At 43.6% G+C, this 14,519-nt stretch overlaps 1 protein-coding gene across 2 annotated transcripts in view; it reads right to left on the bottom strand.

The window, feature by feature from the left end:
- Nucleotides 1–14,519, bottom strand: part of FGF12 (fibroblast growth factor 12) — a 560,969-nt gene that overhangs the window by 239,287 nt on the left and 307,163 nt on the right. Inside the window, exon 1 of one of the 2 annotated variants that reach the window (XM_029213629.1) lies at nt 5,653–6,052. The exons of the other annotated variant lie outside the window; for it this stretch is intronic. Within the exon in view, the coding sequence (XP_029069462.1) occupies nt 5,653–5,851 (199 nt within the window). The 5' untranslated portion in view covers nt 5,852–6,052. Of the gene's footprint in view, nt 1–5,652; nt 6,053–14,519 lie in introns of those variants that run through there. 2 annotated transcript variants of the gene reach the window in all.

The following is a 14,519-nucleotide window of genomic DNA, read 5'->3' as shown; positions in this document are numbered from 1 at the left end:
TTCCCTCTTTTTTGGATTTCCTTCCCATTTAGGTCACCACAGAGTACTGAGTAGAGTTCTCTGTGTTTTACAGTAGGTTCTCATTAGTTATCTATTTTATATATATTAGCGTATACACGTCAATCCCAATCTCCCAATTCACCACACCACCACCCTGCCCCGGTATCCATATGTCATTCTCTAGGTCTGTGTCTCTATGTCTGTCAGAGCCCTTTAGATGTGCTGCATTTCTCTTTGGACAACAAATAAAGCTCTGTAGCTTGATGGGTAGGCCATCAGATAGAATCCAAAATGTAGTATATTAACTTGGTCTCCTATGTATAATGAGACTGTTTATGAGAGTTCTCATAAAATCTATAATAATTCTAGAAAGAAGTCATAGCGAATATACATTATGACAAAGTACTCAAGAAAGAGACAAGAAAAGACTAATTACTATTAACAAATTTTTCAAACCAAATCAACACTGTAATATCTATGTAAAACTATGCTCTCAACAAGACTAAAAGCAATAGTTTTTGACTAGTAAGCCCAGTACTTTCTTTAAAATATAATCATATGAGACAAAGCTTTAGTTTCTAAAGATCTTCTAAAATATTCCTATTGCTTCCTCAAATACAGACTGTCTCATTTCCTGCAAATTGTTTTTCTAAGTCTGTTCAAGAATATCAACTTCATTAAAACTTTAAAGACTTAATCCTGAGTTACGGCTTGATGAGATCTCTATGGGATGAAAGAAATCAAGAGATCACAGTACCTGCTATTTTAAAACGATCTTACAATGGAAACATCATTTGTTGATGAGAATGCACTGCTGTAGAGAAAACAGGATTATAAAAACACATACAAAATATCAGTTTAAACCCTAGGGTGGGTTTCTAAAGAGAAAAGCCTGGGTTTTTTTTAACAAGACATTAAGCCAAATATCGTTTAATTAGGCTGATTTTGTAGTTCAGATATGAGTCATACTTTTAAAGGAGAAAATACAATAAGACTACTTGCTATAAATGTAAAGTATCACCTGTCATGTGAATGTATTCTTGATCTATATATTGACCAGAATTATTTCAGTTTATAAAAATCTAATTTATATTCCATAAATTACATGATTAAGCATTTCTCCTTTTTTTGTCAGTTTTCTTCTTGAAGTTTCTATTTTCTGTGATGCTTCCTTCATCAACATCAAAGGACATATTTGATAGTAAAATTTGGAATGAGTATGCTCTTAGATACTATACATCTACCAAAACAAGTCAGAAAAATACTAAAATATTTTGAGTAACCTCAATTTTTATAACACAAACAAGGACTCAGAAACAAGCAGAAACAGGGACTCAGAAAAACGACAAATGAAAATCAACAAAATTTAGTAAAATTATAATCACTTCTTTGATTTATTGTATCCAGTCGGTATAAATATACCACATCATTCTTTAAGAGGGAGGTAATATAAAACCAAAAACTTAAGTTATGAAAAACATCTAATGTTTTTTAGGTGAGGAATTTTCCTGATTACTTCTGATTTTTTAATGCTCTGGTTTGAGGGAAGGAATTAAATTATATAGAAAAATAATAAAATCACAAAATCACTTAAAATACATAGATTTAGGCTTAACTAACTACTCTGTACTTTCCAGAGAGGCTCTCATTTGAAAACTCAAAGAGTGATACGAATGACCTCCAAGGTTCCTGGCTGCTCCAACATTCAAAGATTCTATAAACACCTTTCCCTTCCTGATGATGAATGCTATCCATTACCTGCAGCAACTCCTGAGTCAAAACATAAATAATTCTGGAGTCAGTCATTTGTACAGATGTTTCTATTCAAAAGTAAAACAAATATTGGAAATAAATAAGCCATGTAATTCACGTGGATGTGCTAATAGCTTAGATATGGCAAATTAAGTGGTATCAACATTTAAGCAAGTATTCCAGCACGTCTGGCTCATACAGGTATTTCTCATATAAATAATTACTCAAGAAATAATGACCATAGGAATGCTCCTTTCTTTATTAGAAAGTCCACAAACAGAACTGTTCTAAAGGCTTTTTTATGGTTCAGTGCCCTCGGCCAACGTGCCAGTTCAAGGTCTCCAACATTTCATTTCCAAAGAGCTACAGCCCGCACAGTGCCTAAGGGGCTAACTATTCCTGCACTGTCTGTACGTCTTCACTGTTGGATTTACTTTTATAATGCAGGCTGCTATAGGATGGTCACTTTATTTTTTTTAAATTTATTTTATTCAAGTAGAGTTGATTTACAATGTTGTGTTAATTTCTGTTGTACAGCAAGGTGATTGTTATACACATATTATACATTTTTTTCATATTCTTTTCCATTATTCAGTATCACAGGATATTGAAAATAGTTCCCTGTGCTATACAGTAGGACCTTGTTGTTTATCCATCCTATGTATAATAGTTTGCATAGGATGGTCATTTTAGAATCCCAATTGCCTATGTCTCCTTCTACCCGTTACCTCCTCTATGAGACCGTATTCCTGTTCTAATTACAAAATAATAATGATAACAAACCTTAACGGTAAAAATAAATAATGCACAAAATTATTTCCATTCTTTGACAGAGGACATCCAGTTCATCATACCACTTTTTTCTGTGTTGTGTTGTGAAGTGCACAGGCAAGAAGAATCAACTGGATCAAGTTCTAGCCCCAATCTTTCCACAATCTAGCTGTGCAATCTTGTATAAACCACCAACTTGCTGTGGCTCAAGGATTTCTTATCTTAGGAAGGATTCTGCTTACACAATCCCAGTGTAAGCCATCACTGTGCTCCAGAGAGGGCATTCACAAAGCATCTGAGGTGCCCTGTGGTCCTGGAACTGCACAACGGGAGGTCTTGCCCTGCCAATTCTCACATTTTCATAATGCAATATCATGATTTTGAAATCTGAGACCTTTACTGTGTAATTTCAGTATTCCCTCTGTGTTTATGAGGTTTCAACATGATATGTATCAGAACCTGGTGAGTTAAGACAAGGATTAAGAGACAATGTGTCAGCCCTGAAATCAGAAATACAACCGTGGCCTTTCCCATCCAATACCTGACTTAGCTTCACTGTTTCAGGCTCTCTCCCCTGGCAAGTCTGGTCCATGGAACTTGTGTCTCGTCAGAAATTCAGAGTGGAAATTCTTTATCAGGACAAGTTATTCCACTTTACCATTTGTGACTCAGTTTGTAGTTCACAGAATATAGCTTAGAAGGGCTAGTGAGTTCAAGGATAACTCAAATATTAAGTGAACATAACATCAAAGTGCTTGTAAAACAGATTTGCTCAGATAGTTTTTTTCCTTTTGGTGTTTAGCAACTTTCTCCCAATCCAGCTAAAGAATCCTCTCTGGAATTGAGATGTGGAAGGTGCTATATCTTTCTATATAGACTCATCCCATACTACATGAATCAGAGTCACTGACAGCAAATCAACAGGTTAATTGTTTGGCTTTGTTAGTAACAATAACAGGACACTATCATCTTCCCCGAAAGCTTTGCTGCACCCTACGCTCCCATTCTTCTCAGCTAAGCTTCATAACAAACTGAAGTCTACGGTGGACAGAAACACGTGTGCTGCCTTTGCACTGGGTATGTCTTAACAGGTCCTGTCACCTCTCTGCCAGATTATTACTGTGACACTTAAGCTAAAGGAATTCACCAGTCATGATCTCTTTGCCGAAATGTACGCTAAGTAGATGAAAAAGAGGGAAAGATTAAATGAACTTTGAAAAGAACAGTAAACTCAGCAATTCCCTCAAATTCTCTATTTTCTAATGAGAGGCTAAGGAAAAGGTCACAGGAAGCAATTTCCTTATGCAAAAGTAAGCCATGCAAATCACTCATCTCCAAATCAACTTCAACAAAGATCAGTCAAGTTTATCTTATCCATTCACAAAAATAATCTACCTATCATCTTGATGACATTGTTTGTAACTGAGGAGGCTGAGTAGAATCTATTCACAAACGTTATTATCCCAACTAGAGTGCAAGAACATACTTCAGAGACTGAGATATAAGAGTCACATGGAATTCAGAGCCTTGAAGTCCCTTGCAGACCACATAAGCCCTGAGAGAAAATGGCCCCCAAATGATCCTTGCACAACAATACAAGAGATTTGACTTCCCCCTAATATGAATTATTTACTGTGCAGAGATAACTCTAGTATTTTGCATACATCTTCCCTTTATAAAATGAACAGGCCATATTAATTGAATATAAAATAATCGGCTTTACTAGCTCCTGCCTTCAGATCATAATTATTTTTGTTTACTCCTGAAATTTACTATTTCATCAACATCACGGAATAAGAAAATGAGCCCACTAGGGAGTGAATAACGTCATGAAAACTCAGTGGAAAAATGAGATGAGATGGCTTTTTCATTAAGGCTTAATCCCAAATTTCTAAACTAATTCTGAGCCCCACTTGTCCAGACTTTCCAAGTGTTTTCTTCACCCAATGACCCTAGCCCATATGCTTCATTCCTGGAACCCAGGAGAACATCACAGTCAGAGTCGCAAAGATGCTAACCTAAACTAGTCAACTGATCACAGAGCAAGCTTTCTCTCGAGACAGTATTTCCTTTCAGTTGTCCACAGTAAGGGTAGATCATCTGCAGACTGCAAACGACCCTGTGGGCCACACCCAGAGGATCAATAAAGTCTGATGGAAGCACAGACCTTGGAAATTCTGCTTTCATTCTCTCCAGGTAGCCTGGCTTAAAATGGGAATAATCACTCTGAAATTTTGAGGTATCCAATGTCCCTTTGTAAACAGAGACACATCAAAGACCAACCATTTGAATTTAGGGCCAAAGAAGAGAATCAGCTTCAGAAAGGCCAGGCCTAGAAGATCTCGGATAAGTCTAAAGTTTTCTTGCACTCCCTGAGACCAAATTGCAGATACTACGTTGTTCCCATAATGTCCCAAGAGTAAGTGTGAGTGTGCAAAGGATGGAAGGAATAGGACAGAAAAGTTAATGAGCAGAGCCATTGGAAACAATGAGAGCAATGGGAGGAAGAGAATAGGAAAAGGAGGTCTGTGTAAAAGGAAGTGAAAGGGCATGGGTAAAAATGGGGAGGTGAGAAATTGATCAGAATGTGAGAGAGACTGGACTTGATGTGTTGCTAGAGAAAGATTTAGAAAAAGAGTAAATTTAAGTTGATCTGGTGTCTACTAAGTGTCTATTATGTGTTAAGAATTGTGCTAAGTGTTATGAGAGATATAGGGAGGAAGGTTTATTTATATTTAGGTCCTCAGTAGGCAGATTAAAAACACTGGCTAGCTGGATGGATGGATGGACGGAGAAAGGGATGGATGAGAAAGAGAGAGTGAGGGAGAATGAAGTGGTCACTGCCCTCAAGGACTCTACAAGCTCTATGGGACCAGGAGCATCGATATATGTAACTCTCATCCTAGTCAAACCGTGGTTTCATCAAGGTATAAAGTGTTTTCCTGAATATGGGACAAGACGCTATTAACTAACAGAGAGCGACTGAAAGATGTCTGAACATTTTTGGAGAACGGGGGCCAGAATGGAAGAGGGGGATCCTGGTTCTCTATCGTGGTTGCCCCCTGTGCTTTTCAGAAGGGGAGGGGGGTGTCAGCCTCTAGAGAGCCCACCGTCTGTACCTCTACTGACCTGGTCTCCGCCTCACTGGCCTCTTGCGGCCGCTGCAGAAGCGCACTTTGCTGAATACCCCGAGGACGTGCCTCTCGCACAGGGAGCGCCCGTCTTTGCTGGGGCTGGAACGGCGCTTGGAGGCCGACACCCGGTCGCTGTTGGACTCCCTCGCCTGTCGCTTCTGCCGGATCAAGGAGCTGGCTATCGCTGCAGCCATAGCTGCTCAGCGCGGGCCCCAGGCCCCGGGTTCCACTGCGCCCTCGGGATCACGCTCCGCCGGGGCGAGGGCAGGACCTCGGCGGCCTGGAGGGACAGGGCAGGCGCGTGGAGGCAGTGCTAATATTTGAGAAGGCCGCAGTACCGAAAACCCGGCGCCCACAACGTTAGTCAGAGTCTGGGCAGTGGCGACAAAATGTGTGAAAATCCAGATGTAAACTTCCCCAACCGCTGGCGGTGGGGGCGGGGCGGTCCCAGGCCTTCCTGTTAACTAGACTCTTGCACCCCAAACTTGCACCCCAAGGCGATCCGCGTCCAAGGGGCAGTGGGGAGTTTGGTCACACTGCGTTCGGAGTACCAAGTGGAAAGGGAAGAAGGATGTCCAAAACAACAAGCCGTGCCCCTGTTGGAGAGGCGCAAGCGTTGTAAGGTGTCCAAAGTATATCTACACATATATACATACAAAACCCGTTTACAAAGCAGCCTGGACCGAGGCGGGTAGCGTGCCCCCGGTAGAAAATACTAAAAAGTGAATAAAACGTTCCTTTAGAAAACAAGCCACCAACCGCAAGAGAGGAGAGGAAGGCAGCAATTTAACTCCCTGCGGCCCGCAGTTCTGGAGATTAGGAGGTCCGTCCCGGCTGGGTGAGGTCTACGGAATGCATCGCACCGGCTGCGGTTCTCCAGGGGCCCGCCGCCCGAGTTCTGGAATTCCGAGAGGCGCGAAGTGGGAGCGGTTAGCTGGAGTCGGGGTAGGGGCGCCAGGCGGGGGCAGCTGTTTCCAGCTGCGGCGAGCGCGACTCCCCGCCAGCAGCGCTGCAAGGAGAGCGGGAGGCGCGGGAGGCGAGGGAGGGGGGAGGGAAGGAGGGACGGGGAAAGAGGAAGGAAGGGAGGGAGGGAGATCCTCGAGGGCCAGGCACCCCTCCGGGAGAAACCCGCGAGAGGCGAGCGCCGCGGGTACGCGGGGTCCCGAGAGCAGGTGCTCTTTCTCTTTCCTCTTTCTTTCTGGCACAAGACGGGCACAGTTGGTGATTATTTAGGGAATCCTAAATCTGGAATGACTCAGTAGTTTAAATAAGCCCCCTCAAAAGGCAGCGATGCCGAAGGTCTCCTCTCCAGCTCGGCGCCCACACGCCTTTAACTGGAGCTCCCCGCCATGGTCCGCCCGGGGCCGCCGCACCGAGCAGCTCTCCGCACAGGCTCAGAGGGAGCGAGGGAAGGAGGGGGCGCCCTAGCGAGCTCGGGATCAGGTCATCGCCGCGCTGCCCGGGGCCCCCAGGCTCGCGCGGCCCGGCAGTCGGCGGCTCACAGGCATCAGATCAGATGGGGATTACCCGCCGGACGCGAGGCCGATCACTCAGTCCCGCGCGGCCCATCCCGGCCGAAGAAGGAAGGGACCCGCGCGCTGCGAACACCCGCGCAGCGGCTCGGGTGGGGCGGGGGCTGGCTGCGGGCGACGTCGGCTCCAGGCGGCTGCGGCTCCGCTTCGGAGCTACCCACCATGGTCTGGCGCCCGGGGCGCAAGAGGGGCCCCCTAGGCGGCCGGGTCTGGGGGTCGGGAGGTGGCTGCGTGTACCACTGGGGCCCTCGGGGCCCGACGCAGACTCTGGGTCCAGGGCCAGGAAGCAGGTGCGGGCTGCCGCCAACTCGGCCAACCTGCTGCGCGGGTGGCAGCTCGGAGCCGCGGGCTAGCGGGGTGCCCCCCGCCGCCTCCTCCCCAGGCCCCGGAGGGGGCGCTCAGGGCTGAGTCCCATTCGGGGGCTGAGGCTCCAAGCGCGCCGAGCCGCACCGGCTCCTGGACGCCACCGCCGCCGCCTAGCCGGCTCGCTGGGTTGGAGCGCTTAGCTCCACAGGAAACTCCAGGCGGGGACGACCGCCACCGAGACGGAGGGTGGGACGAAGAGCAGGCGGCCGCCGGTGTACCTTTGGCACTGCTCGCCCACTCGCTGAGAGCTTGGGAGCGCCCAGGTGGGGCCAGCCTGGGGGCCAGGCTCCCGGAGCGCAAGGAATAGCAGAGAGCTCGGGTCCTCCTCCCCTCCCTCGCGCCCTCTGTTCCCAGACTCTTCCCCCTCCCTCCCGTCACCCCTCTCCCCCTTCTCCGCCTTCTGTCTTTCCCCTTTTCTCCTCTCTACGCAATCCTACGTGATTAAGGTTTGTATGAGAAATTCTCAGAGGCAGAACGAAGGAACTGCAGCTCCGGTCGGCTCTGTCCCATCCCTCCCCCAAGAGAAAACACTACCGGCCCGTTAAAGGATCCCGGGTACACAGAGAGGGGCTAGGGGTGAGGCGCCCACAAAGCAATCTGCCGTCTCTCCAATAAGCTGAAGCACAAAGAATTCTCTTTTTAGAAAGGAAGGCAGCAGACACTGGAGAAAGTAACAATGGCCTGTTGGGTCCACCTTCAGCACATTTTGGAACAGGAAAAAGTGTCTCCATATTTGAGGAACCCAGATTTCTGGTTTCTATCAGGAAACGTGCAAAACAGGCTCAATCCTTAAAATAAGGAACCAGGTGAGCACCCTGCAAAGACGGGAGGACGAAGGTGGAGTGAGAGGGTGACTGTGGGCAAGGGCAGTCAACAACCAGCTGTGGAGGGCAATCGGGTCTCCAGGAGTGCTTGTGATGACAGCTGGATGCAACAGAAAACTCAGCGGGGAAGATAATGTCACCCAAGTTAAAATGCAGCATGAAAAAATTTGGAAACATAAAGGACTAGTCATGCTAAGGCCTGGAAGTGGCTATTAGTCATACTTAGTATCTCTCTTCAATCGGTCTTCAAATATCCCTAGTCCCTCCCCTTAACAGACATTCCACTAAGCATCAAGGGTAGTGCCAAAAGATTTAATGGATGATTTCCAAGCAGAAACATGTATGTTGGAAATACCCTAAGAGTGGGCAAGGAACGTGAAGGCCCTGGCAGCTACTGAGAATGGATGTGGGCTGTGGAGAGGGCCCAGGAATTCTCTAGATGTGGGCACAAACCTGTGGGCCTAGTAGAAGGAGAAGAATTGAGGCTTGTGAGGCTGTTTAGAGCAAGCACTGTGTTAAACAGCCCCACCATGTCTGGGGGCCTGGACCTTTCATGCTGCAGCTGGACATAACACAGGCAGACAGGTTTACGAGGCAGACAGCTGGGAGGATTAAATAGGCCAGGCGCCCTGAGAGGGGGGAATCCCAGCTGTCAATGGGGAGCACCACATCCCCTGCAGCTGTTCAGTGTGCCTGAATAAGGGCAGTGAACTTGGGATTCTAACAGTACATAACAGGGGAAAAAGATACACACACACACACACACACACACACACACACACACGCAGGCGACCACACACAGACCTCTTCTCCAAAACTGAATCCAGCCAAATACATTTTCAAAAGCGCATCTGGATGTGGTAAGGGACATTACTGAAAATCAATTGTTATCACTGTCAATGATATGGGAAATGTTATGGGAACATCTGGGAAATGTTCACATTTCACAGATAAGATTACGTGTTTTCCTTCCTTGGCTACCACAAGGCTTGTCTTATTCTTGAGGAAGGCAGGTACAAATAGTACTGGCTGGCTTTGGGGGCTCCTTGCCTCTTGCAGTTCAACACCCAAAAAGGAAAAGGTCAGCTAAGGTGAGGAATCCAGAGAAACGGGCGAGAGAGGGGTGTATAGTGAGGCCTTGAGAAAATCACTGCTAAACTGTGAGTCTTTTTCTTATCCTCAAGATGGGAATAATCATTCCCATCTACCTCACAGAACTGAATATGTATGCGCAAGCATTCTGAAAAGTGGAAAATGCCGAATGAGTAAAAGAGATGATGACAGTGTTTATTTTTTTAAGAAAATGCATGATATTCTTCTGAGATGCTTTTTTTAAATGTAGATCCCTGATGGTTTCTCAGAACGTGAAACAGAAATCTCTATGAGTAGAGCTCAGGAATTTTGAGTTTTTGACAAGTTCTTCAGGTGTCAAAGTTTGAGAGATATATAGATATAGATACATTTTAGATAACACATTATCCTAGAAGGGAGAAATAAACTCAGACTCTCAAAAATTTAACACACTTTACTAGAACTACAGTCTGTGCCTGCCCCCCACCAAAAAAAAAAAAAAGGGCCTGGGAAAAGAATGTGTGTTCTCTAATCTTTGAGTGTGTTAATTTTTTTTTTCCTGTAGGTTTATGAGACATGAAAGATGTTTTGATGCAGAAGGTAATCAGTGCAGCAGCACAGGAAAGAAGAAGGTGATGGAGGCAGAGATGAAAAAGCAGATAACAGTTGCTGTTTGAAATTTTTCTTTGTCTTGACATGACAGGATCGTTAGGCATTTAAGGAACAAAATGAAAACAATAAATGCTAGCTTTCTGAAAGTGACATTCCATGTCTTTAGATCGCTACTAAGCGAATGTGGTGTTTTCGATTCACTTAGACAACAAACACTCTACTTCTTCCCTTGCACTCCTGTGGCTATTGTCAGGGTGCTTTTTAGCTGTCAAGCCCTTTAACTCATCAGCAGCATCATTTACTTCATTTCTCCAGTGAGAAGAAGAGGTAAATACAGGGAAATCTGAGAAGTTAGGTCCTATTTACATGGCTGTTGAGGTCAGAAGCAATACCCTAGTTAATTTTTTTATATTCAGAAATTCAGGGACTTCCCTGGCGGTCTAGTGGTTAAGACTTCACCTTCCAATGCAGGGGGTGAGGGTTTGATCCCTGGTCAGGGAGCTAAGATCTCACATGTCTCACAGCCAAAAAAACCAAAACATAAAACAGAGGCAATATTGTAATAAATTCAATAAAGACTTTAAGAAATGGCCCATATCGAAAAAAGAAAAAAAAAATTCATTAGTTTCCTACCTGGGCCACTAATTCTCGTAAGTTGTCCTTCATGGTTACTAGGACATTTCCAATATCTTTGCATTTGGGGTTCAGGAATGAGATTACATCAACCTACTGATTATTTAATTAAAATAATCAGGTCATTTTGAAGGGCAATATCTCAGGGATAACAATATCTTGACTTTTCTGCTCTTTTTTTGAACAACTTGAGAATTTCCATTTACAATTCTGAAGACAGCGTAGGTGGAAGCAGTGGAATTACCTGAAGAAAGTTGCCAGATACACATTGAAACGATAATTATATTTATATTTCTGACCTCCCTTCAAACACATAAAACATGGACAGTCTTAATCATCTCTGTATTTTAAGTCATTTCTGTGTTCTAAAGGGGAGAAATACAGAATGTTGAATAGTTTTTCCCGTATTTATAGGCCAAGCCTTTCAACTCCTAAACCAAACTATTAGGACCACTACAGTCACTCACTTGAAACCTTGAATTGGGCACAGGTTGCATCCAAGGCCCTGTTTCAGTTACGAAGGGGAACTCTTTACGCCTCTACATTCTCCCTGCCCTCAACCAGCTTATAGTTCATCCCATCATGATCTTATTTGGCTCTTGTCTTAATCACCCACTCACCGTATGCTACCGGACAAGTTATTCAATCTCCAAACCACATCTGTAAAATACATCAGTGGATAATGACACGAGCAGTACCTATCTAACTGGGCTACTGCAAGGCTCAAAGAAGATGTGACCATAATGTAAAGTATTAGAATAAGCATGCTGTCATTAAAATACCCATTTAAATCAAGTCCCTCCTATAAAATCCAGACTTCCCAAAACAGGCAAACATAGCTTGTGATTCATACACACCGTCATTCACTCCTGGACATAATGTATTTAACAAAGGCAGGAAATCTACTTGAAACGAATGATTAACCTTGACATTGTAATGGCAAACAAAATTTTCATTAGCGGAATATTGTCAGTGTCCTTGTCTGTTGGGAACACAAAGGAGCCAAAATGAAAAAGTGTCTCCATATTTGAGGAACCCAGATTTCTGGTTTCTATCAGGAAACGTGCAAAACAGGCTCAATCCTTAAAATGAGGAACCAGGTGAGCACCCTGCACAGAGGGGAGGATGGAGGTGGAGTGAGAGGGTGACTGTGGGCAAGGGCAGTCAACAACCAGCTGTGGAGGGCAATCAGTCTCTCCTCATATGTCATCCTGCTCTGAGATCAGGCCCCTGACTCAAACCTTGGTGAATATGAGCTCACCAGCCTCTGACACCGCAAGCTTGACGGGCAGAAGAAGACCTTTTCTCCATGAATATTATCCCATACAATGGCTTTACTTCCATTTCCTTTTCTCTTTCAGATTGTCAGTTAAAATAGGTTGACAACAGCAACATAAACAACTACTTTCTAATAATTTGTGAATTCCTTTATGGTGCTTTATTCAACAGTTCAAAACTGAATTACTACATGTTATATGTTTGTCTGGTTTTGGTCATCTCTCAAAATAAGAAAGACGGTATATTTAATTCTTCTTTATGACACAGATTAGGGGTAGTATCCTTATTGCCCAAGTAGAGAAATTATCAATATTTTGGAGAATGTCTGTTTTAATAAGAAACATAAGCTATAAATAATGTGAGCCAGGGCTAAGCTCCCTGCAGGGTTCTAACTGCATTGCAATTATTGACACAATGAATCCTTATAGCAACCCTATGAGGTATGGTCTGTCATTATCCTCATTTTATTTTATTTATTTATTTTTATTTTTTATTTTTTTGTGGTACACGGGCCTCTCACTGTTGTGGCCTCTCCCGTTGCGGAGCACAGGCTCCGGACGCGCAGGCTCAGTGGCCATGGCTCACGGGCCCAGCCGCTCCGCGGCATGTGGGATCTTCCCAGACCCGGGCACAAACCCGTGTCCCCTGCATTGGAGGCGGACTCTCAACCACTGCGCCACCAGGGAAGCCCTATCCTCATTTTATAAATGAAGAAACTGGGGCACAGAGAGGTTACGTTGCTTAGTCAGTCACCCAGTTAAGAATTGGTAGAGTTCAAGTGTAACTAATTTATTTCCATAGCTCCTCTTTTATCCTCTATGTTACACTATATGCCGATAAAAACATGATATCATGAATAATTATATTCATGTAATACAATTTAAAATAAGAATGTAATTATCATTTGCATTGATATAGCCTTTTACTGTTTAGAAATCATTTTCACATGTATTATCTCACTGAGTTTCTTAACAACCTTGTGGGAAAATTAAGGAGATAATAATAACTCAATTTTACAGATAAGTGATGTACTCTCCCAGGGTCACACAAGCGATGAGTGAAGATACAGGAGTTTAATCCAGGTCTTCTGACCTCAGTGTCTCTCATGTCCCAATTAAGGTCACATAAAGAAAAAACGGGAATGTTATGTGTCCTTTCATTCACTGACCTCTAGTGCTCCCCTAGGAGGGTTTCACATCTTATAAATGACCTTGAAGGGATCATTCAATGTTGGAAAGAACCAGGGGACTCAAGTGTCCCAAATCTCCCTCTGCAGCTGGGCCAAAGAACCAGGGGACTCAAGTGTCCCAAATCTCCTCCCTCTGCAGCTGGGCCAGGGAACTAAGATGGTGGTTTTCTCACCCTTGGCATAAGAGGGTATTCTTTGGTTCTGAGATTGTGGCCTCCAAATACTCTCCTCCTTAGTTCATTAATTTAAGTTGAGCTTCGTGAGAAAACTACAGGGAAACTAAATCAAAACAGAAATTAGAGAAATCTGTAAGAGGATAAAGTTACACTTTTTCCATTCCTATTCCTAAAAAAATGTACATTGGTTTGGCTTAAAACACATGTTTGGCACTTGGTTATTTTCCTTCCTAGCTGGATTGAGGATATTAAAAAACTGCCCCAAGTGATTCTCCATCATTTTAGCCCTTTTCTAATTTCCAGTGTCACCGATTCAGTGATACCCCTTCCTTCTAGATGAGTAATGTAGCTTGAAGATCCTCATAAGAATGTAAAACCCATAAGCAGAGGAAGATTGTCTATTTTACTTACTTTCCTATCTCCAGTGCCTAAAATATCACTTAGTATATAGCAGATGCTCAATAAATACTTAAATGAATTAATTAATGAATTCATCCATCCATCTATCTTTTTAAGTTTAAAATGAAACATTTATTCTTATATCAAGAAACAAACTCAGCTAATTCAAGGGTAGCCTCCACATTTCCAACTTGATCATCAATACTCTCAAAAATCTGCCTAAATTCAATCCATCTATTAAAATTGGATAGCCTGAGAGGGTACATGGTACCTAGATTTCTGCCCTGACCAACCTCCACCCCTATATTTAGGTGTAGAGTTTCAGTTCTGATCTTTCCCTCTCTACTCTCAATTTCTCTCTCTCTCTCTCTCTCTCCCTCTCTCTCTCTCTCTGTCTCTCTCTGTCTCTCTGTCTCTCTGTCTCTCTCTCTCACACACACACACACACACACAAACACACTCACATTCAGAGAAGAAAAGGAATATAAGAATGAAAAAGAGAGCACAGACATCAAATAAAATGAGTAGTCAATTTTTAAAGTCTCAGAATATGATCAAAATGACCTTAAAATCGTTTGATAATCCTAACATTCATGCTGTCACCCATCTGTACTGAGCTGCTTTCTCCATGGACCTAGTTGCTCCATTTCTAATTTTAGATTCCAAATTTTCAGGGGATGGATCTTGTTGAAATAGCAGTCTCTTACAGCACCCGGCACATGATTGACACTCAAATTATATTATTAAAATTGTCATAAATTCACATTTTGTCCTCTGTGTGC

This window comes from Monodon monoceros, unplaced genomic scaffold, assembly GCF_005190385.1.
Source record: "Monodon monoceros isolate NGI ecotype Baffin Bay Population unplaced genomic scaffold, NGI_Narwhal_1 Super_Scaffold_11, whole genome shotgun sequence".
In the NCBI taxonomy this organism is placed as follows: Eukaryota; Metazoa; Chordata; class Mammalia; order Artiodactyla; family Monodontidae; genus Monodon; species Monodon monoceros.
This window is presented reverse-complemented; position numbering and strand designations above follow the sequence as displayed.